Source organism: Callorhinus ursinus, unplaced genomic scaffold (genome assembly GCF_003265705.2).
Source record: "Callorhinus ursinus isolate GAN/ISIS: 27379988/994484 unplaced genomic scaffold, GSC_fseal_2.0 scaffold4, whole genome shotgun sequence".
Lineage (NCBI taxonomy): Eukaryota > Metazoa > Chordata > Mammalia > Carnivora > Otariidae > Callorhinus > Callorhinus ursinus.
In genome coordinates this window covers 125,213,583-125,236,817 of record NW_027397066.1, presented here as the reverse complement: position 1 = coordinate 125,236,817, position 23,235 = coordinate 125,213,583, and the positions used below count along the sequence as shown (strand labels likewise).

The 23,235-nt window shown below is 34.2% G+C and overlaps 1 protein-coding gene across 3 annotated transcripts in view; it reads left to right on the top strand.

Annotated features, from left to right (window-relative positions):
* IQCM (IQ motif containing M) overlaps positions 1-23,235 on the top strand; it is a 434,938-nt gene that overhangs the window by 343,463 nt on the left and 68,240 nt on the right. For 2 of the 3 annotated variants that reach the window (XM_073892341.1, XM_073892339.1), the window contains one exon: positions 18,338-18,499. The exons of the other annotated variant lie outside the window; for it this stretch is intronic. In XM_073892341.1, the coding sequence (XP_073748442.1) occupies positions 18,338-18,499 (162 nt within the window). The remainder of the gene's footprint in view (positions 1-18,337; positions 18,500-23,235) is intronic. 3 annotated transcript variants of the gene reach the window in all.

Here is a 23,235-nt window from a genome sequence, read left to right as displayed (position 1 = left end):
AATGTGCATGGCTCATTCCAAATTTCTCATGACAAATAATAAAAGAAAAAAAATAATTGAACTGTATTTTTAGTATTTTAAGTCAGTAATATGATAATTATATCCAAAATATTACATGTCAGAATACAAATAATTATCACATTTGTTTTTAGTTCTTGGTGATTTTTCTGAAAGTTAGATATAATAATGTCCAAATATTTTTGGTGAAAATGCATACATGCCAACACTCCTGAGGAATAAATAGAAAATATTCTTTAGTTTGCAACAATGCTCTAAATTTCATGGGAGTATAGGGGGACACTTTTTTCTTTTTTTGGTGGGGGTACTTTTTGCATGCTTTTATTTACAAAGAGATAGTATACCATTTGGAAATTAGAGACTCTTAGACTTATTTTTTATATTGGAGGAAGTTCAAGAAAAAAATAATTTCAAATCCATCATCCATGTAAACATAGATATGAGAACATGGTACTAAAACTAACATTGAGTGCTTACTAGGTAGGTCCCAGGTGCTATTTTAAGTGTTTCACAAGGATTATTTCATTTAATCTTTTTAAAAAATTATATGTATGATTCTTTTTTTTTACAATAAAGTGATTCAATAACGTTAAATATTACTCATTGCTCATCATGATAAGTGTAGTCTTAATCCTCCATCACCTATTTCACCTGTCCCTCCCACCCACCTCACCTCTGGTAACCATCAGTCAGTTTGTTCTCTATATTTAAGAATCTGTTTTTTTATTTGTCTCTTTTTTCTTTGTTTTGTTTCTCAGTTCCATAAATGAGTGAAGTCATATGGTGTTTGTCTTTCTCTGGATTACTTATTTCACTTGCTAAGTAAAGCAGACCCTCTAGATCCATCCATGTTTTTTATATATATCTGTCTAACATCTTTTTTGTCCACTCATCTATTGATGGGCACTTGGACTGCTTCCATAATTTGGCTATTATAAATAATGCTGCAATAAACATAGGGGTGCATATATCTTTTCAAATTAGTGTTTTTGTATTCTTTGGGTAAATGCCCAGGAGTGGAATTATTGGATCATATGGTAGCTTTATTTTTAATTTTTTGAGGAACCTCCATACTGTTTTCCACAGTGGCTGCACCAGTTTGCATTCCCACTAAGAGTGCACAAAAATTTTTTTCTCCACATCCTTGCCAACATTTGTTGTTTCTTGTGTTCTTGATTTTAGCCATTCTGACAGGTGTGAGATTATATTTCATTGTAGTTTTGATTTGCATTTCCCTGATAATTAGTGATGTTGAGCATCTTTTCATGGGTCCATTTAGGGGAAAAACATTTTTTTTTTTAAATCCAGATCAGTCACAGATTATGTGACAACCTAAATGATGGGCAGCTGTATTGCTCAGAAATAAAAAAAGAAAGAAAAGATATTCTGTTATTATTCCCAACTGCCATCCTAGGTAAAACATGTTGATGATGCTTGAAACATAAACCTTCCTTTAAAAATCTGAATCAAATTCCAAAATTTTAGGGTAAATCATCAGAGAAACAGTGGTTAGCCTGTTATGAAAGGGATGCAGAGAGTAATAGTATGATAAAAATGCTAAACTCAAAAAACCTTCTTGTGTGACTACCCAGTGATGGTAACAATTACCCTAAGCATAGACAGCATTTAACAGGACTATTAAATTAGGTCCCTGTAATTTATCATTTTGACCCAAAAGTGAGGCTCTATATTTTATCTTATTGTTTTCTTTTATTAGGATCACATTTTTAACCACCAGATGGCTGGTTTAAAATGCTGATTTCAATTCTAATTTTGAAATTGGATACCTGGAGTATCAAATGTGTATAAACTAAGAAGTTTGAGAATGTATATTAGAAATAACTATTTACATACTCTATGTCATCTGTTAAGGACTCTAAGACTCAGAGATTTATATGAATACACATATTTAAACACAAAGATACACATAGCTACATGAGCTTTTGCAGGAATGCAGATTTTACCCTACCTTGACAGTCATGGTGACTTTTTAGCCACTATTCTCTCAGTCACTTATGTCTAGTTAATGCTAATTTTTGAGCCAAGAAGAAAACTTCATTGAAGCATAGAAAAAAAGTGCTCCTGAAGGTCTGTTTCCAGGTTATATTATTCACAGGGAGGGGCTAGTTGTCAACAAAGTGTCTCTTGACTTACCTTTAAGGTTAAAGGTAAGAAATGAACATTGTGAATGTGATCTAATTGCAGTGTACTATGTACGACGTTAGTATACTTGGTGATACTTACAAAGGGTATTTCCAACCCAAAAGGGAGTGGATGTTAAGGGGAAAGATGGTCTTTTGATGAACAGTAGTTCTTAATTTTAATGTAGTCAAATTCTTCTATCTTTTCTTCTTTACTTTGTATTATTTCTGAAGATTATTCCAGTGCATTTGCTGAACTATGTTACGTTAACTTTTTCCCCTTTTCTTCAAGATAATACAATATGTTAGGCTCAAATTTGTTATCAATTTAACTAATATGTCTTGTCAATTTGCCATGGACCACTAAAAACAATCTGTTTATTATTTCTGCCAATCCATTTGATCTTAGCGCCTGCTAATCTGTTTTTCTTTAGTTTCCATATAATTTTTTTACAAAGTCTTCTTTAGAGCCCCATTAAAATAGAAAGATAGCAGTTCTCTAATTTACTTTATCTTTTAAGCTTGTTATCCTATGAAAGAAATTAAATACAGCACAGTGAATTGCATACGCATTTATAAATTATGTAATAAGCTTATCTTTATTCAAGCAATTAATCTTGCTCTTTTGGAAAAACCCAAGGGAAATAACTCAAGTTGTCTTATATTTCCAAGAAACAACATGAACAAAACACTAGAATTTTGCTGCTTATCCATATCTAAACATCATAGAACTTTTCTTCTAAATACAATTATTAGTTAACCTGATTGATAAATGTTTGCTCTGATCTAGAAAACAGCATAAAATGATATAAGTCTATATTAAGAGTGCTATTTATGTATCTATAGGAGAAGTATCCCATGAGAGTTTCTTTCCAAATGCCTTTAATTAATTTGGAGAATGAGGAAAGACAGTTAAATATATACATGTGTGGTCTTTCCCCTTTTCATTGGTAACCAAATCTCTAAATTGTTAGAAGCAGCAGTGAATCTGGATAAAATACATGTATGTTATCCACTGGGAGTTTAGTTTTATCAGAGATTATTCTGCATTGGTTTTGGTCCTTTTAAAGAATACTTTAAGAAATATAAATACTTAAAGTATTTCCTAATTTATTAAAATCCTCTATTGATATCCTCCCGATAAAATGAGAAAATTAAGCTTCCTTTTACTTCTCTCAAACATCTTCCAATCTTAAAAATATATCTTATGATTTTTGAAAATATTTTCAAGGTTTCTAACATGTGTACCTTTTCTATAGTCCTACAGTTGGTTGGCCTGTGGTTCTACATATTTAAATGGGTTTAATATTTCCCTTCCTTCTTCCTTTCCTTAATGTTTTACCATGAGCTTCTCCATTCTTTAGTTTTTTGTTTTGATTCAATTTTATTTGGCTCTATTTTAACAAAATATGGTATTTTATTGTTTTGTTTTGTTTTATTCCAGGAAGAGGTTGTGGGGGCTATATTTCCTGAGAACGTTTTTTGTATCTTTATACTTGGCTTCATTTAAAACTCTTGGATTACACCTTCTCTCAGAACTTTTAAGTTTTTTTCTTTCTTTGTTGACTTTTGTTTTGGAAAACTGAAGCTGTCTATTACCACCTGTTGGAAGCGATTTAGGTTCCAGAAGTCTACTTTGTATATCCTTAAGTTCATTAAGATTGCCATGGTCTTTTTGATGTGTAAGCTTGACTAGGCTACAGTTCCCACTTGTTCAATCAAACACTAATGTAGATTTTGCTACAAAGGTATTTTATAGATATGATTGAAGTACATAATTGGTTGACTTTAAGTAAGGGAGATTATCCTAGGTAATCTCTGTAGGGCTGATACAACCATTGGCAGGCTTTTAAAACACAGCTGAGACCTCCCTGAAGAAGAAATTCTGCCTGTGGATAGTGTCTTCAGCCATGCCCAAGAATTCCAGCCTGCCCTTCTCGATGGCCTGCTCTATGGATTTAGGACTTGTCCACCCAGTCATAAGTGTATAAACAACACATTTCTTAATGTATATCTCCTACTAGTTCTGCCTCTCTAGTTTAACACTGACTGATAAAGATTATATAAAAATGTAGAACTGGGCAGCTGGCGGAGGCTAGAAGAATACTGAGGACTCCAATAATGAAAGTCTGGATTGCCTTGAACAGAGAGACAATAGAATTTTGGAGGTTAATGATTCTGTTAATAAGGACTCAGAAAGAAGTGAAAAGCATAGTAGAGAAAATCTAAATCACCTGAGAGAATATCTAAATCACAGACTATTGGTGGAAATATAGAAGTTAAAAATACTGCTATTGTGGGTTCAAAAGGAAGTGAGGAACACATTATTAGAAATTAGGGGAAAGATGATCCTTGTTATATAGTGGCAGAAAGCTCAGTGGAATTATGTCCTATAGTTATGTAGAAAGTAGTTTGTACATTATGACTGGAACATTCAGTTGAGATTTCCAGGCAAAGAATTGAAAGTGTAACTTGGTTACTTTTTGCAGCTTATTGTAAAATGCAAGAGGTTAATTTGAAAGAAAAACTGTTAAATAGAAAGGAACCAAAAATAGATTATTTGGGGAATTCTCAGCTTACTCAAATTGTGAAAGATGCTAAATTAAGATGTTCACTATAGGAAAACATGCTCTAAAGGAAATGCTAAAAGTGTGGCTGGATAACCTTTTGCTAATACCTCAGAAAGATAAAAAAAATACAATTTAATTATAAAAAGGTTCTTTAAAGAGGAAAAAAATGTGTGATTCATAGAAACTCTCAGTTATCTATGCAGAAGTCACAAATCGGGCTGAAATTTTCCAGGAAAGATGTGTGGAGAAGCCTCTTGTCTAATGGAGTGAATCTGTGTAACATACATGGGAGAACCACAAGATTCTTGAGAACTTTATACCAGCAGAACCTGGTCAGTTTGGACCAAAAAGGACAGAGACAATATGAATTGGAAGAAGGCTACTGGACCCCCAGAAATATATAGGCAAGAAACAGTGATAAAACTACTCAGCTACAAATCCATGCTACCTTTCATGAAAAAGGAAAGATTATTCAGAGGGTGAAAACCACAGAGGATTATTTCCAGATCTTGAAATCTAATGGAGTTTATCCAGCTGGATTTTGAAAACACTTATTTTTATCTTCCCATTTTCTTTCTTTTGAATGGAAATGTCTTAGCTGTTATCTTATGTTTGTTTCAGCATTGTAATTTAGGAGCAGACAATGTGTTCTTAAATTTCAGAGGTCTATACATAGAGAGGAATTATGCCCCAAGATGGCTTATACCTAGAGTGTAACCCATACCAAATTTAGATGATTTTGATGATGAAATTTGGGACTTTTGAGCTGATGAGATTTTTGTACTTTGACTTGATGCTATCAGTGGTTGTGACATAAGGGGCATTGGGATGGGGTGAATGAACTTGGCATCTGAGACAGACATTAATCTTTCTTCCTTTGGCTCCAACTCTGTATCATTCTGAGGTGTGGAATGGAACTGGATATCTCAGTTACTTTTTCTGCTTCTCCTGTATTCCATATACACAGATAGGTCTTGTCACTCCTTCAAAATGTCATGGAGGAACATGATTCTTCCTTTCAGTCCAAGATCTGAAGAAGTTTGTATCAGCTCTAGAAATTCTCTCTCATTTAGGTCTGAATTTCATTGTTTCTGTCAAATATTCTTGAAATTTATTAGAGGTTGTGGGAATTTTGATGTTTCACTAAAGATGTTAATATATTTCTATTTAGTATATTAAAAAATGTTTTGGGGTTCCTGGGTGGTTCAGTTGGTTAAGTATCCAACTCTTGATTTTGGCTCAAGTTATGATCTCAGGGTGGTGAGATGGAGCTTGGAATTAGGTTCCCTGCTCAGCAGGGAGTCTGTTGGAGATTCTCTCCCTCTCCCTCTGCCCCTCCCCCTGCTCATGTGCGTGGGCGTGTTCTCTCTCTCTCAAATAAATAAATCTTAAAAAAAAAGAAAAACAAGACGATTGGGTAATTCATATTTAATTTAATTAATTATTAATTAATTTTTAATTTAATAATTTAAGGTAACTACACTTATTTGGAGTTTCTATGTTTCCATCCTAGGAGCTAAATATTTTTGTTAAAATATCCTCAAGAAAGTGAAAAGAAATATCTTTTGAATTATGTACGGTGAGCTCAATAAAAACTGCCATTGTGCTCATAAGTTTTAAGAGTTTTTTGTGCTATTGTGTTCTCTCAAAGTAAGAGCATTCAGACTAAGGTGAGAGGAGCATTTGTCGTTAGTCAGAATAGAGTCATGTTAATGGATTTAATCTGGCCATCCTGGACTCAGACTTTCAGACAAAAATGAAAGGTGTATTTTTAAAATGGAATACTTAAGATAAACCAGAATTCCCCAATCATAGATGAGACAATGTTTGCATTATTTCTAGTACATAGACAGTCACACACAGAACACACACATAGGCTTTTTTTCCCAGCTGTTTTAATTGTCATTTTTAAAAATTATTGAATCATATTCTTTTTATATTATTCATTCTGGCAAGTTTTTCTTATGACTATTTATTATTATATGTAGCCATATTTTGCTAAGATTATAATAGTTTTCAGCTGATCTTGTTGAGTTTTATTATTATGTAATTGTTACCCTGAAAACAGTGATAATGTGATACTTTTCATAATTATGCATCTCTTTTAGGATGTGACTTTATGATATCTGTTTCTTGACTTTTGCATTGGCTAGAACTTTTAAGACATTAGATAATAATGATAATGATGGACATTGCTGTTTTTCATTAATTTTAATGTTATTATGTACTGCTAATGGTTGTTTTAAGTATTCTTCTCTTCCAAGTTTACTATGTCTTTATGAAGAGGGTTTTTTGTTTTTTAGTTTTATTAAATACCTTTTCAACATCTATTGAAATAATTTTCATTTTACTTGATCTATCTCATTCCCAACTTAAATCTTTATTCCTCCTTTGGGAGCATGGGTGGCTCAGTCAGTTAAGCATCTGACTTCAGCACAGGTCAGGATCTCAGGGTCTGGGATTGAGCCCCCATAGGGCTCCATACTCAGCGGGGAGTCTGCTTGTCTTTCTGCCCCTCCCCCCTGCTCACACTCTCTCTCCCTCTCTTTCTCTCTCAAATAAATAAATAAATAAATCTAAAAAAAAAACTTTGTTCCTCCTTAGGTATTAGTATTTAAATATACTGTTGGTTTTTTATTTTATTTCAGGTTTTTAGATGTGAAGTTTATCTTACTCTTTGATGTTGAATAATGATGCTTTTTTTAAAAATACAAATTTATCTTGAGCTTTTCCTTAGCAATTTATTTTGGGTTTTAACATACCATTTTTTTTTTTTTACATAGGCTTTTAGGAGAAAGAAAATGTCCCTCATTAGAAATCCTTATAATTCTATTGGAATTATTAACCAAAGTTATTTTATTGTTTTATGTAGCTATATAATTTCTGTATGATATTATGATCTGTGTTTTTATCTAAATTTCATGAAGACAAAAAGGGAAGAGTCTTTTAGCTTTCTTTATCAAATACTTGAAAATGTATTAAATTTGCTTTTAAGTCTAAAAAGTAAAAATAAAATGGAAATAAAATTAAAATGTTAGCATATTTCTTTATGAACTCTGTTTTTTCCACTGCAGAAGTGAACCTTTTGAAATAACTGTACTTTGAATATTAAGTAATCCAATGTCTGCAATTCCATAATTTTCTATTTTATAATAGAATTTTTATTGGATTTTTAAAGATATATTAAGGACACAGTAACCTTTGAATTATGTAGTAAAGAACATTCTGGTAAAATTCACAATATGTGCCTGTTTTCATAAACAGAGGGGATTTAAAAGTAGTAATATTTGTTATATTTTAACAATTTTAAATTAATATTTGCCTAGACTTTAACAAATTTTTAATTGATGCATGTCCTTATTTTGTATTCTTTACTTCTCAGTCAAATGTTAGTGAACATTTTTGCTTTTCTTTAAGGTGAGTAATAACAGTATTTAACTATGATATGAAAGATCAACAGCCCTTGCATTTATTTTTACTGGTTATATCATCCAGTGGCATATTGTGTGACTGCCTTCAACCATTTTGTCCTTTGGTTTTGAATCTTAATGTTCTGCTCTTCATTAATGATAATTAAGATCTTGTATTTCTTAAAAGAAGTTAAATTTAAGAAAGTTTCATTAATTTAAGAATGGGGATGCTTTAGATTCATTTCCCTGTTCAAGACATAAATAATTTTTACACTGATAAATTGGTATCCTTCTCTTAAATTTACTAATAAATAGAAAAAGCTTAGATAAAAATGGCATGACGAAAAGTATGACATTCACTTATTTCAAGTCAAAGAAAATGAAAACAAAATAAGTGCTATGGCAGTGACAAGATATTAAATGTACAACATTTAGAGGTTGGTCACCTACAATAGGATGTAGGCCATTCCACCATTGGGGTTTAAACTCATATTTGATAATCCCATACAGAAACCTCCCATGACTGTCAGTGGCACATGAGAGATAAATTAGCATTTTAATGAAAGCATAATATTTTCAATGGATGAAAACCTCCACTATCACCATTGCTTTTAGCTTGTGAACTTTGTGCTTGTAGGAAGGTTTTAAAGTGTATTTTTACCTTGGTGATAAATTGAGTTACATAGTGGTGCAGTTACTGGGCAAAGGTAAAGGGTAGGCTATTTCTACCCATACTTATAAATATTTGTTAATAATTGACTTCAATAACAAGGTCTGCCATTCTGGTTTAATAACCGAGGGTCACTAGTGAAGCTTTGTTAGCTTCCTAACTCTCCCTGATACACTTAGGACTGGTCTTGAACTTAACAATTTACACACATGCCCTGTTTAAGTATTGAGTCTGTGCTGAGATTTGTGTTGAGGACAAGCCCATTAGGAAGAAATTGATACTTTCAAAAATCTTAGAAGCTCAAGTTTCTCATCATTCAATGTAAATGCTATTTTTTCATCTGAGATTGTGTTACTCTTGCATTTTTAGTGTTAAAATAGCCTTTAATAATAATTACAGAAAGGGACAATTATGATAATAGATGATCTTTCTTTTTATCATTCTTACTTCTTTTAAAAAATTTTAATTTAAATTCAACTTAATTAACATATAGTGTATTATTAGTTTCAGAGGTAGAATTTAGTGATTCATCAGTTGCATATAACACTCAATGCTCATTACTTCAACTGCCCTCCTTAATGCCCATCACCCAGTTACCCCTTCCCCCCCACCACCTCCCCTCCAGCAACCCTCAGTTTCTTTCCTATAGTTAAGAATCTCTTATGGGGTGCTTCAGTGGCTCAGTCAGTTAAGCATCTGCCTTAGGCTCACGTCCTAATTCCAGAGTCCTGGGATCAGGTCCCACATCGGCTCCCGCTCAACGGGGAGTCTGCTTCTCCCTCTCCCTCTGCTGCTGCTGCTCTCTCTCTCTCTGTCAAATAAATAGATAAAAGGAGCTTAAATAAATTAAAAAAGGAGTTTCTTATGGTTTGCCTCTCTCTCTGTTTTCATCTTATTTTATATTTCCTTCCCTTCCCCTATGTTGTTTCTTAAATTCCACATATGAGTTAAATTATATGGTATTTGTCTTTCTCTGACTGACTTATTTCACTTAGTATAATACCCTCTAGTTCCATTCACATCATTGCAAATGGCAAGTTTTCATTCTTTTTGCAGACTGAGTAATATTACATTGTATATATGTACCACATATTCTTTATCCATTCATCTGTCCATGGACATCTGGGTTCTTTCCCTAGTTTGGCTATTGTAGACATTGCTGCTATAAACATTGGATTGCATGTGCCCCTTCAAATCACTGTGTTGGTATCATTCTTACTTTTTATGTAAAGCTGACAAATTTAAGTCTCTTTCCCAATTAAATTTTTTTTTCTCTCTGGCGTCTTTAATCTTTTTAAAAAATTTTTTTAATTTAAATTTTAGATAGTTAACATACAGTGACAATATTGGTTTCAGGAGTAAAATTCAGTGATTCGTCATTTACATACAACACCCAGTGCTCATCATAACAAGTGTCCTCTTTAATACCCATTACCTACCCACCTCTATCCATCAACCTTATCCTAAGAGTCTTTTATGGCTTGTTTCCCTCTCTCCCTTTTTTCTTTTCCCCCTTCCCATATGTTCATCTGTTTTCTTTCTTAAATTCCACCTATAAGTGAGAGTGTATGGTATTTGTCTTTCTCTGACTGACTTATTTCACTAGCATAATACACTCTAGCTCCATCCATGTCATTGTAAATGGCAAGATTTCATTTTTTGATGGCTGAGTAATATTCCGTTATTTGTGTGTGTGTGTGTGTGTGTGTGTGTGTGTGTGTGTGTGTACACACCACATCTTCTTTATCCGTTCATCAGTTGATGGACATTTGGGCTATACTCTGGTTTCTCTTCAGATCACATAAATCTTTTGCATTCTACCAATTTAAAATTTTTAGTATTTTATTTTTTAAAGTATCTGCTCAGTTTGTTACTTTTAATAGAAATATTTTAATATTTATTTGATCTAGGAGTGATCTGCCACCAAATGTCCTATTACCTACTTATGCGGTATTGTGGTTTCTTTGCGGTTGTGGGAGAATAAAAATGATGCATACTGGATTAGAGTTGGCACATACTGAAAGTAATAATTATTTCTTATGCTTTTTTGTATTTCCAAAGTTTCTTATCATGAATACATGATGCTTTTAAAACCATGAAATAATGTTAAAATAACCATGAAACCAGAATATTTGCCAAACACAAATAAACTCAATTAGTAAGATCCCATTTATAATTTTTTTTTAAATCACTGTGTACAAGTCTGGGAACCAGTGCCTTAAATATTCAGATTCAGGCTCTGCAAGAGGGAAGCAATGAGCTCTCAATAACTCAGTGCCCTATTTGGGAGAGAAAGGGAAGGGGCATTTTGGGGTTCTCTGAAAATTCACCATCTAGTATAAATATTGAACATAAGGAACCTCACTTATCTGAGAGGCAGGAGAATACTGGAGGAGGCTAAGGAGGTCACACTGGGATTTTATGCTAGCTTACATCCTTAGCACACTAAGAGGGTTTTAATCAGTTGATGAATACTGGTGTTGACCTGAGAGATCATCAATATCCCCTGTAAAATAAGTTCTTGTGAGAAGACCAACATCAGAAAACTGCCTGAAAAGAGCTATGAGCTGCTGCCTCTGTGACAGAAGCCACAGTGCTGATGAGCAGACTGTGCTGGGACAGCTGAAGAGTTAGAAAGATGGGAAGGCAACTTCAAGAGGAGAGGCCACCAGGTGACTAGCAACTCATGAGGCCACTAACAGTCCCATGATACCAGGAACCCTGTGTTTAAAGCAGTCTGGCATCCTCGTTAAAGGGACAGGCTTTGAAGTGAGACAATTAAGAGTAGATCTTGGCTTCACTATTTACTAACTGTGAGGTCATGAAAATGCCCTGCAACCTTCCTCTGCCTCAGTAACTGAAGATGTGATATGAGTATGATAATATGAAACTCACAGGGTTGTCAGGTTAAATATATGTGCTTTTAGGATTAAATTAGTTAATGTATATAACTGGCTTATTAGCACACCGCCATCCACATGCTAAGCTCCCCCCAAATACTATCAGTTATTGTTTTATTTATTTAATTTAAAAGCCTTTTATTGACCCTTTGTAAATATGAGACACTCCTAGGTGATAGGAGATGCAGTGAGTGCATTAGCAAACGGCCATGGACCTTGCCTGCCTGGAGCTAAAAGTCTTGTGAGGGACACAGATTTTACTCAAATAATAATATAAATAATATAATTACAAACTTCAGTAAGCATAATAGAGAAAACATGCAGAGAACAATAACTCTGGGATCTTATATTGATCTAGTCTGGTGATAGTCACAGGAGACTCTTGGGAGACATATGAAGAAGGTATAGAAGTTACTGAGGTAATGGAGGGAAGGAGAGGGGAACATGCCAGGCAGGCAGAATATCTTGAGCAAACGTTCTGAAACAGGGGGAAGCAAGGTGTATTTATGAAACTGAAAGAAAGCCAAGGTTGTTAGAGATGGAGGAGGCGGCAGGGCCAGAATGTTCAGAATCTGTTAGGACATAGTAAAGAGCTGACATTATTTTAAGAGCATCAGCAGATGAATGGATAAAGAAGATGTAGTATGTATGTATATGTATGTGTGTATACACATACACACACACACACACACACACACAGGAATATTATGCAGCCATCAAAAAAACCCCTTGAAATCTTGCCATTTGCAACAACGTGGATGGAACTAGAGGGTAGCGAAATAAGTCAATCAGAGAAATACATGTATCATATGATCTCACTGATATGAGGAATTCTTTAATCTCAGGAAACAAACTGAGGGTTGCTGGAATGGTGGGGGGTGGGACGCATGGGGTGGCTGAGTGATTAGACAATGGGGAGGGTATGTGCTATGGAGAGCACTGTGAATTGTGTACAACTGATGAATCACAGACCTGTACCTCTGAAACAAATAATACAGTATATGTTAAAAGAAAAAATAAAGGAAGATAGTAGGAAGGGAAAAATGAAGGGGGGAAATCGGAGGGGGAGATGAGCCATGAGAGATTATGCACTCTGAGAAACAAACTGAGGGTTCTAGAGGGGAGGGGGTGGGGGAATGGGTTAGCCTAGTGATGGGTATTAAAGAGGGCACGTTCTGCATGGAGCACTGGGTGTTATATGCAAATAATGAATCATGGAACACTACATCAAAAACGAATGATGTGTGGTGATTAACATAACATAATAAAATAAAATAAAAAAAGAAATTAAAAAATCACCAATTAATAAAAAGAGCATCAGGAAACCATTGAATATGAAAATTTATAAAATTACTGTGGCTGCTGTTTAGAGATAAGATTGGAAGGGCCAAGAAGACTATTTAGGAGACTAAGTTGTTTGTGTCTATACAGAGGATAATTTTTTCTAGATTCTACCATCAAGTAGATGCTAGTTCCACTATAGCCAAACTGTGGAAGGAGCCCAGATGTCCATCGACAGATGAATGAATAAAGAAGATGTGGTGTGTATATACAATAGAGTATTACTCAGCCATCAGATATGATGAATACCTACTGTTTACACTGTTGTGGATGGAACTGGAGGATATTATGCTAAGTGAAATAAATCAATCGGGGAAAGACAATTGTCATATGGTTTCACTCATATGTGGAATATAAGAAACAGTGCAGAGGACTGTAAGGAGAGGGAGGGAAAACTGAATGGGAAGAAATCAGAGAGGGAGACAAACCATGAGAGACTCTTAACTATGGGAAACAAACTGAGGGTTGCTGGAGGGGAGGTGTGTGGGGGGATGTGGTAACTGGGTGATGGGCATTAGGGAGGACACATGATGTGATGAGCCCTGGGTGTTATATGCAACTGATGAATTGTTGAACACTACATCTGAAACTAATGATGTACTATGTGTTGGCTAATTGAATTTAAAAAAAAGAATATACTAAAACTGTAAAGATAGATGGCAGAATGACAGTTGCCTTTGAAGGGGAGGGAGGTTAACCAGAAATGGGTATCAGGGATCTTTCTGGGGTGATGACATGCTCTATATCTTGATAGGGGTTTGGATGATATAGCTGTAAACATTTGCTAAACTCATTAAGCTGTACACATAAAAAAAAAACACTTCTATCTACATGAAAGAAAAAAAAAGATAGATGCTATTTACTGAGACAAGAAACCCTGGCACAGGACACGTTTTGGCATATAGACTTTGAGATGCCTATTCGTTAGCTAAGTGGAGTTCTCAATTAAGCGACTGGGTTTCTTGATTTTGCCACATTTTGTTAACTCTAAGATATATACTTTCATATTTTAGTGTTTCCAAAATTAAGCTATGTCTTATAATCAATGGTATGCCATAGTTAAATTTCTAGTCCTTTATATTTCTTAGTGGTGTGTAAATTGATGGGGACCTCAACATCTGTAATGTCTTAGATCCAACAAAATATTGTTAATGATAATAATAATAATAACAAAGAAGACCACCATAACACCAATTAGTAGCCCACAAATGACCAATTAACAAAAACTTCTGATCAGCATCCAGTAGGAACCACTGACCCTTAGAGCATCCAAAACAGTGTAGGAGTGACCAGAAAAAGCAATGGTTTCAAGACAACTGACTTTTCTTCCAGCCACCCACAAGCAAGCAAGATGGAGGAAGAGACAGGAGACTGCTGTCATTATCTTAATAGGATAGAGGCTATACCAACATCTGTTAAATGGAGGTCATCATAATGACAGTAATAACTAATGCTTAAATACTACTGGCTATAGGCTAGATGTTCCTCTAAAGACTAGATATTCTTCTAAAGACTTTACTTACATTAACCCATGTAGTCCCCATAACAACACTATAATGTAGACAGATTTACTATGATACTGAGCTGGAAAGAGGTTAGCTAACTTGCTTCAGGTCACACAGCTCATAAATGGCAGATCCAGATTCACACCCAAGCTGTTCAGCTCCAGAGCCTCTGCTATCAACCACTGCTATCTCTACCGAAGATAATTAACTACTTGGTGACCTGGGAGCAATAGACTTACAGAAATTTTGTGTGGGCTTTTGCCACGGAAACAGACCTAGGACATACACATACTACACACACGGCTTGGGGAGGAAGGAGTACGGAAGAGCTCTTGTTCTGAGTTCTGAGAACAGTACCACTACATCTGAATCCAATGTGGCAATACTGGATAGCAGTGCAGTAAAAGGAAGGTACTCCATAGATAACAAAAATTATCAATATCAGCAAACAAAGTTAAATTCCTGCTTTCAATCTTGGGATGTCATATGTAATAAAATAAAAAGATAACATGTTTTATAAGCTGTAGGCTTTCTAAAATTAAAAGTGTTTATCTCTAATCAACTTTGATATTATGAAGGAAGGTACAATCATTCAATAATCATAATGCCTCGTTTATATAAGCTCCAAGCCTCCGTTTGTGTTACCTGATGGCAAATGGTGACATTAGCAGGACTCTGAGCTAGAAACCTTCAACGTGGGTCTGTTGTTAGAGTTCGCACTGTGTCTTATTATCCTAGCAAGTGCAACATTCCATTGACTTCATGTGTTTCTGCTTAGTCTTCAATCAGAATATGCCGGTAAGAAAAAGTGGCGGTTATACATTTACCACTGTTGAGATTTTAGTTTAAGGCATTTACTTTGCCTGAAATTGGAAATGTTTGTTTTTAGGATAATACAGTACTTTATTGAAATTAACAAGCATAATCCTATCAAATAATGTTACTAAACATCCTTTTTTAAACTAAAGGAGTTAGAAAGATATAAATGTTGGGGAGGGGAGAAACCTTAAGTGCAATTCTATCTTTTCACAATAAATAGCCACAGTTATTGCTAGTTTTTCCTACTTTAATTTTCTTTATGGTTTCAAAGACAGAGACTCTGATCTATTTTGTTTCCTTATCTTGTGTGTCATGGAAAACTTCAGCATTGTATTTTATTTAGCTGTGTGATTTCTCATGATGCAGTGCTGCATCCCTAGCCTCCCTTACAAACTCGGAAGGTAACCCCCTGCCTGAGGAGCTCCCCTCTTCAACTTCTTGAAGAAGTATGACTGAGTGAAAAAGTAAGGCAGGTTCATGCTTCAGCATTGCTTTATAATAGTTCCAGCTTCCTCTCTGCTCTTGACAGATGATGTTGGCAGGTGTTGACATAGATATCACCTATATAATTCTACTATATGTAATCTTTTTTAAAAAAAATCTATATGTAATCTGTTCACATATGTGAGGAAGAGTTTTTGTTTATTTTGTTTGTTTGTTAGTTACAAGGGCACAATTTTGAAATTTCCCTTTTAAAAGGAGGCAGAAAATTCCCTAATATATGGGTATAATTGAAAGATGCAATAACATATTGTTTATTATTTTCTAACTCTCTCATCATTTCTATTATCAAAATAATACTAGATGAAAATTGATAAGACATTTATCTAGTACATATAACATGGTACCCTATAAATGCTTCATATATATCTTATGTCACTTAAAGATTAGGATTATTCTAACAACAATTTTATGAGAACAATATTATCACCTGAAGGTAAACTGATTTGTCTAATATTTCACAGCCTGTTAATGGTGATTTGAACATTAGGACCCAGGTCTGTCTATGTCAACTGGGTGGGTCTAATTAGGAAGTAGAAACTACACGGTAATTTGAGCAGGAAGAACTTAATGTAAAGAATTATTAATTATGATCTGCTACTAAGGGGTAAAAATAACTCTAAAAATTGAGAAGAGCACATATAGGGAGTGGCTGGTACTCCTGGGTTTGAGGCAGAGCACCTAAGGAAAGGACAAAAAAAATTTTTAAAAGATTTTTACTTATTTATTTGTCAGAGAGAGGAAAAGCACAAGCAGGGGGAGTGGCAAGCAGAGCAGGCAGAGGAAGAAGCAGACTCCGTGCTGAGCAAGAAGCCCGATGCGGGACTCAATCCCAGAACCCTGGGATCATGACCTGAGCTGAGGGCAGACACTTAACCAACTGAGCCACCCAGGCATCCCAGAAAGAACAAATTTTAAAGAAGACCTTCTATCCCCACCCCACTCCCACCACCGTGGAGCCACATCTTGGAGAGGGCATAGCTGTGGCCCAGCGAATGGCAGAAAAGTTCACTGAGGTAGCAGGCTAGGGCAACTCATGGGAAAGCCACTTTCTGGGATTCTTGGGGAACTGTCCATAGCGAGGTGTCACACTGTGGAAGGTGCTGCACTATGAACTTGGTAGGAAGCTCCCAGTGTGTATTCATGTAGTGGGGGGTGGTTCCAGGAGACACCGCCCCCCCAGAAAGTGCCCTACACTGCTGGCTACTGTGCACTATAAGAGCCAACAGAAAGAAGTACCCAGAAGCAGGAAGAGCCCCTTCATCATCTAGTTCCCTTCTTGGCTCTCTATGGAAGATGCTTAAAATTGTGCCTTATGGCAAAAAAGTGTTCTAGTCTCACAAGCAGGACAGTGGCAGGTGGATTAGGAATGAGGTAATAGATTGACACCTGGCACACAGCCCACCAACAAATCTACTTTCTTAATCATTTAAGCATTATGTCATATACTTACTATACCACAAAATATGCTATTTAACAAAAAAAGGAATATAAGAAAGGAAGGAAAGAAAGAAAATGTAACAGGGTTATAAATGAAGATTTACATCAGTATTTCTTTTTTCTTTGAAATGTTTCTAGGTAGATTCACTTTGAATTCATTCCTCAGGAGATTGTCTTATTGAATTTTAGGCACTGGCTTATCAACCAAAAACTGAAGTTGTGAAGTAGAGGCCCAGGGTCCATAACCAGATTTTTCACTCGACAGTTCAAATTAATTTTAAATTCTAGTTTCCTCATCTACTAGTTAATGCAGGTTATGTTTGGTTGACAATCATTTGTTTGCAAATCAGAGCTTCCTCAGATAATCCAAAGCCTAATTGCATCATTTATAGACTGCAAGATTTAGGCAAGTTATTTAATTTCTCTGGGCCTCAAATTCTTTATGTAAAATGGAAATAATAATAGGATATGCCTTATAGCTGTTTTATGAAAATTAATTGTATTAATGTAAAAGCATTTGGAACAATTCCTTGCATATAGTAAGTGGTATATAAGTATTTGTATATGTATCATTATATTTTCCTATAGACCATAGCTTAGAAATATTAATTTAGTCATTCCACTTTGGGGAAATCTATGTTTAGTCCACACTTTTATCAGATTAATCTGATTTCATTGTTTACTGGCAATTAAAAATATATATGGTTATGTTATGTATAATATGAATGCTGTTCATTGGTTACCTTACTTTTTACTATACCTAATAACAGTACTGCTTTAAACTTACAGTGTTTGAAGAGGATATTTGTAAATCCCTTACTCCTTAATTTTTGCTAGGAATTATCTGAACAGTAAGATTGTTGGTGAAGTACCTTTGGCTAAAGAAAACCCACGTTGTCAACATAGCCATCAGCATTCAAATTATTAAATAGTTTTTAATGTTGGCATCACTTACAAGAAACACATTAGACAAAAATATCTAAAATTTAAAAATTTTTTAATATTCTCTTTTTTTTTAACAGAAGACCATGAGAAATATTCTGAACTCATCAAGAAGTTCAATGCGATTGAAATGCTATTTACACTCTACCCTCCTCAAGGTGCCCATGTGCATAATAATATACGACTTAGGTCAACTTGGCTGAGACCGATAGTAGATGGTGAAGAAGGTTATCGATATATAGGTAGGATGCTGAATCTTATTATTTCTTTTTATAATGTAGAAGAAATGACTCTTTTTAGAACTCTTATTTGTCACTTAGATAATGTAGGGTAATACATAGACCCTATAGAGTACTCATTTCAGTTCTTAAGTATTATGCCTGCAATTTAAAAAGTGGCTGTTTTAGCACGGAAGACCATAGTGGAAGGGAGGGAAAGTTGAATGGGAAGAAATCAGAGAGGGAAACAAACCATGAGAGACACTGGACTCCAGGAACCAAACTGAGGGTTACAGAAGGGGGATGGGCGGGGGAATGGGGTAACTGGGTGAGGGGCATTATTAAGGAGGGCACGTGTGGTGATGAGCTCTGGGTGTTATATGCAACTAATGAATCCTTGAACACTACATCAAAAACTAATGATGTACTATATGCTGGCTAATTGAACATAAAATAATAACAAACAAAAAAATGCCTATTTTACACTTTGGTGCCTCCTCGAGAATAGTGGAAACGCACTGTGTTTTTTCATTTGCCTGATGATAGACACTTGTGTTACTTTTAAAAATGTGATACTATAAGGAAAGTTACTATGAACATTCCTGCACAGGACTGTGTCTAGACAAATACTTGCATTTTTGTGTTACTTTTAAAAATGTGATACTATAAGGAAAGTTACTATGAACATTCCTGCACAGGACTGTGTCTAGACAAATACTTGCATTTCTCTTAACTAAACTGTTTTCAAAGGAGTTCTGTCATTTCATATTCCCCATCAGCAGAGATCTGAGAGCTGCATTCGCTCTACAGCTACATCAGTACTTGGCGTAATCAGTTTTTCTAATTTTAACCTTTCTAATAGATATGTATTGGTATTTCATTGTGGTTTTCATTCACATTTTTCTAGTAGATAATGATATTCAACGTGTTTTCATGTATTTGTCATTGTATGTCATCACTGGTGAAGTGTCTGTTCAAATCTTTTGACCATTTTTTAATACATATTTTTTTATTTGTCAGTGTTGAAAGTCCTTTAGATATTCTGAATATAAATCCTTTAACATATATTCTCTGAAAATATTTTCTCCTAGTCTCTGTCTTATCTTTTCTATCTTTTAATAATGCCTTTTGAAGAGAAGTTTTTAATTTTGATGAAGTCCAGTTTACCCCTGTATTCTTTATGTTTTTTCTGTGATAGTCAAGATATATCAGTCAGACTTCTAGTCACAAGGTTTTCTTCTAGAAATTTTATACTTTTGGGTTTTATATTTCAGTGTATAATCTATCCTGAGTTATTCTCTTTTTGTACTTGGCTTAAGGTATAGGTTGAAGTTGTTTTGTTTTGTTTTTAATTTAACGTGTTGATATCCAAATGTGCTAGTGCTATTTGTTGAAAAGACTATCTTTCTATGAATTAACTTTGTATTTTGGCAAAAACAAATAGACTAAGATATATAGATGGCAAATAAGCACATGAAAAGATGATCAATATCATTAGTCATTAGGGAAATATAAATTAAAGCCACAATGGGAATACTCAACTATTAGAAAGACTAAAATAAAATTTGAAAATATAACAATGCCAAGTCTGGCAAGGATGTAGAGCAACTAAAACACTCATTCATCGCTGGTGGAAATGCAAAATGATGCAATCAATTTGTAAATATTTTGGTTCTTTCTTATAAAGTTAAGTTACTCTAACCATAAACCCAGCCATCTTACTCCTGGGTAATTGCCCAAGAGAAATGAAAGTGTCTGTTTACCAAAAACTTATATATAAGTGTATATAGTTGCTTTAGTCCTAATTGCCAAAAGCTGGAAACAACATAAATGTTCTTCAACTGGTAAGTGGATAAACAAAATTTGTTACCTCTACACAATGAATTATTTTCAGCTATAAAAGGGAATGAACTATTGATGTACACAACAACATGAATTTCAGATGCATCATGTTAAGTGAAAGAAGCCAAATTCATAGGCTTTATATAGATTCTACTTAAATGACACTTTGGAAAAAGCAAACTATAGGGACAGAGATCAGTCCAGTGTTTTGCAGGGCTTACAGCTGGTAGGAGGGTTAGATTACAAAGAGGCAGCATGAAGGAGTTCATAGGGTGATGGAATTATTCTGTCTCTTGATCATGATAGTGGTTATATGGCTCTAAAAATTAGTCACAATGAACTGTATACCAAAAGAGTGAATTTTACTGTAAATAAAATTTTAGAAATAAACACAAAATAAAAGAAGAAAAGAATTTATATGAATGACAAACAAGTCCAAAAAGATGTGCATCATTATTACTTATTAGGGGAATGTAAATTAAAACACAATGGAATATAACTACTTACTATAATGGCTAAAATTAAAAATTGAACATACCAAGTGTTGACAGGGATGGGTAGCAACTTTACCACTAATACTCTGCCATTGCAAATATAAAATGGTAAAAACGCTTTGCAAAATAGTTTGATGTTTTCTTAAAAAGTTAAACATTTATTTTATGACCCCACCATACCACTCCTAGATATTTACCCAAGACAAAAGAATGTATATTTACATATAAAGACTTGTACATGAATGTTCATAGATCTCTTTTTTTATGAAAGACTCAAACTAGAAACAAGTCAAATGACTATCTACAGATGAAAGGATAAACAAATTGTGATATATACATCAGAATACTTCTAACTCAGCAATATAAAAGAACTATTGACAGTATTGATACAGGTAACATGACTGAATTTCAAAAAAATCATGTTGAGTGAAAGAAATCAGACAAAAAAAGAGGACAAGAGTATGATTCCATTTATAAAAAAGTCTAGAGAATGCAAACTAAACCTTGCGACAGAAGCAAATCTGTGTTTACCTGGGATGGGGGTGGGAAGTGGAAGTGAAATGTAATGGGTTACAAAATTTGGGGGTGATGGAAATGTTTATTATCTTCATTGTGGTGATGGTTCCATGTACATATGCATATGTCAATATTCATCAAATTGTACACTTTAAATATGTGCAGTTTTCATTTATACTTCAATAAAACTATAAAAATAAAGTTGGAAACATAAATTTAAAGAACCAAGATACTGAAATTTGTATTTTGGTCATATTTTTGAGAAATGACTTCTCTTTAAGTTTTAAAACCAGCATTTTAGAACTTATCTACGGAGAGCCACAGATTTAGTGCACTCATTGGGCTAATGCATATGATGGCATACTTATGTGCTCTTTTCTGATAGAGAGTATAGAGGAAGAAAAGGAGAGAAAGAGAAGGAAAATTATGAAAAAGATAATTGAGGGTTTTAGGCTCTGTAAGATTAATCAAGACCCTGGTTGCGATTTATCTTCTTTTTGCTATTTTCCACCTGAACACTACCACGATGTGACCCATATAATTCTAAAAGACTTGTGTTCATTGTTTATATAGCCTATTTGTGAATACTTGGTACAAATAAAACAAACATAAAGGAAATATGCAAGAGGCAGTATGTCGTAAGGTAAAGACTCCATCTTCTGAGGTTTTATGCTTATCTTTTCCCTTTTTAGTAAGTGACCAAGGTCTTGCATCTTTTTGAATTACAGTTGTTATTAAATTGATAGACAGAATAGTTTGCAGCATTTGCCTTGAGAAAGATTAGTTTGCTTTCTGAAACTCAGTATCTGCTCCACTAGAAACATTTTAGGGAAGATAGCTCTGGGAATTTATTATATGTCCCAACATTAATAATACTCCACAATGTAAGCACTCCTGTTTATTGATTTCACTCTGTAGATTTAGAGAAGTATCATCAGCAAGAACTGAGGAGTAGTTAATAGAATTACTGAATGCTCTATAAATGGCATGGGTTGCTAACAAATTATGTAGTATTAGGACCATACATATTCTAAAAATATTCATTATATCCATGTTTTTACACCCCATAATTCCTATAACAGTGGTTTGAAAGTCACTGGAATGCAGCATAAGTCATGACTTCAAATTGCTTAATATATACAAACTATTTCTTCTGAATCATAATTTTATAATTTTTAGATCAATGAAGGAAAAACAAAGGCTTTACATTTTTCTCCAGGAACATAGGTTTTGTCAAACTTATTTTCAGAAAATAAGTTTAACAAGTCTTTTAGAAGGCTTGTATCTTTTGTTACCTTTCCTTATGAGCTGTCTGTCCTTCAGTTTCCTGGTATTATGGCCTGTCACAGACACGCTGAACTTGTTTTTCACCTTCATTAAGTGTTTGTGACTTTGGTGGATTCTCCACCTGGAAGCTGTAGATTATATTAAGGAACTCCTGGAATTCTAATGGGAATACCTTGAAAAGAGTAGGTTAGCCATTATCTTTTAAGAAAATCATTTAGAGAATACAAATGAATGATTAAATTACTTTCTCAAACCAATGGTGCATTCTTAAGTGGAATCATATTATTATATTAATGTAAGGTTTCTAATTAGTTCAGATCATGAATAATGAGCAAAGACCTCTAGTTCTACTGCTTCTTTTCCATGTATCATTTCCAGCTCTCCATATAGTAAATTTTACTTACCCTTATAACATATGGTTATTTAAGTTATGTAATTAATACTGGAACTGACTTCCTGTCCTAATCACTGTTTTGTTACCCATTATAAAAGTACAAGATATCTTTTATGCTATTCAGTTTATTCCACTGCCTTCAGGCAAGACCTGATGTACATTAACCAAATGAGAATCTCATCTTTAAAGACTCTGGCAATTACATAATTGTCCTTGACAGTCAGGTC